The sequence below is a fragment of the Penaeus monodon genome, chromosome 23 (assembly GCF_015228065.2).
Source record: "Penaeus monodon isolate SGIC_2016 chromosome 23, NSTDA_Pmon_1, whole genome shotgun sequence".
In the NCBI taxonomy this organism is placed as follows: Eukaryota; Metazoa; Arthropoda; class Malacostraca; order Decapoda; family Penaeidae; genus Penaeus; species Penaeus monodon.
In genome coordinates this window covers 41,707,905-41,708,554 of record NC_051408.1, presented here as the reverse complement: position 1 = coordinate 41,708,554, position 650 = coordinate 41,707,905, and the positions used below count along the sequence as shown (strand labels likewise).

Here is a 650-nt window from a genome sequence, read left to right as displayed (position 1 = left end):
AATCCTCAATTCCTCTTTTCCTCTCCCCTTTCTCCTTCTCATCCCTCTCCTGTCTCTTCCCCCACAAAACCCCCCACCTCCCCCCTCTCACCCCTCTCCTTTCTCCGCCAGCAACCCCCTTTCTCCCTCTCACCCCATCCTCCTCCTCCCTCAAACACCCCCACCCCTTTCACCTCTGTCCTTCACCCCCACTCACCCTTCTCCATCCCCCCCACTCATCGCCCCCCACTGACCACACTCACCCCTCTCCATCCCCCCACCCACCCCATAACCTTCCCTCCTTCCCCCCTTCTCACCCCTCTCCATCCCCCACTCACCCCACTCCACCCCCTCACCCCTCTCCATCCGCCCCTTCTCCCCCAATTCACCCCACTCCATATCCCCACCCATCGCCCCCCACTCACCCCACTCACCCCCTCCATTTCCCCACCCATCGCCCCCCTCTCACCCCTCTCCACCCCCCTCACCCATCGCCCACTTCTCCCCCCACTCCCCCCACTCCCCCACTGACCCCACTGACCCCTCTCCTCCCCCAGGAGCAAAAGGAGCCTCTGTCCCCGGGAGACGACCTCGAGACGGCCATCAACGCGGTCCTGGCGGCCACGAGGGACATGAAGATCCAGCTGCAAAACACGGCGCTCGTTCAGGTA

The 650-nt window shown here is 64.0% G+C and overlaps 1 protein-coding gene across 1 annotated transcript in view; it reads left to right on the top strand.

The window, feature by feature from the left end:
* LOC119588089 (alpha-catulin-like) overlaps positions 1 to 650 on the top strand; it is a gene marked incomplete at both ends in the record, with an annotated part of 86,154 nt that overhangs the window by 65,986 nt on the left and 19,518 nt on the right. The window contains 1 exon segment of the mRNA XM_037936798.1: positions 537 to 647. Coding sequence (XP_037792726.1) covers positions 537 to 647 — 111 coding nt within the window.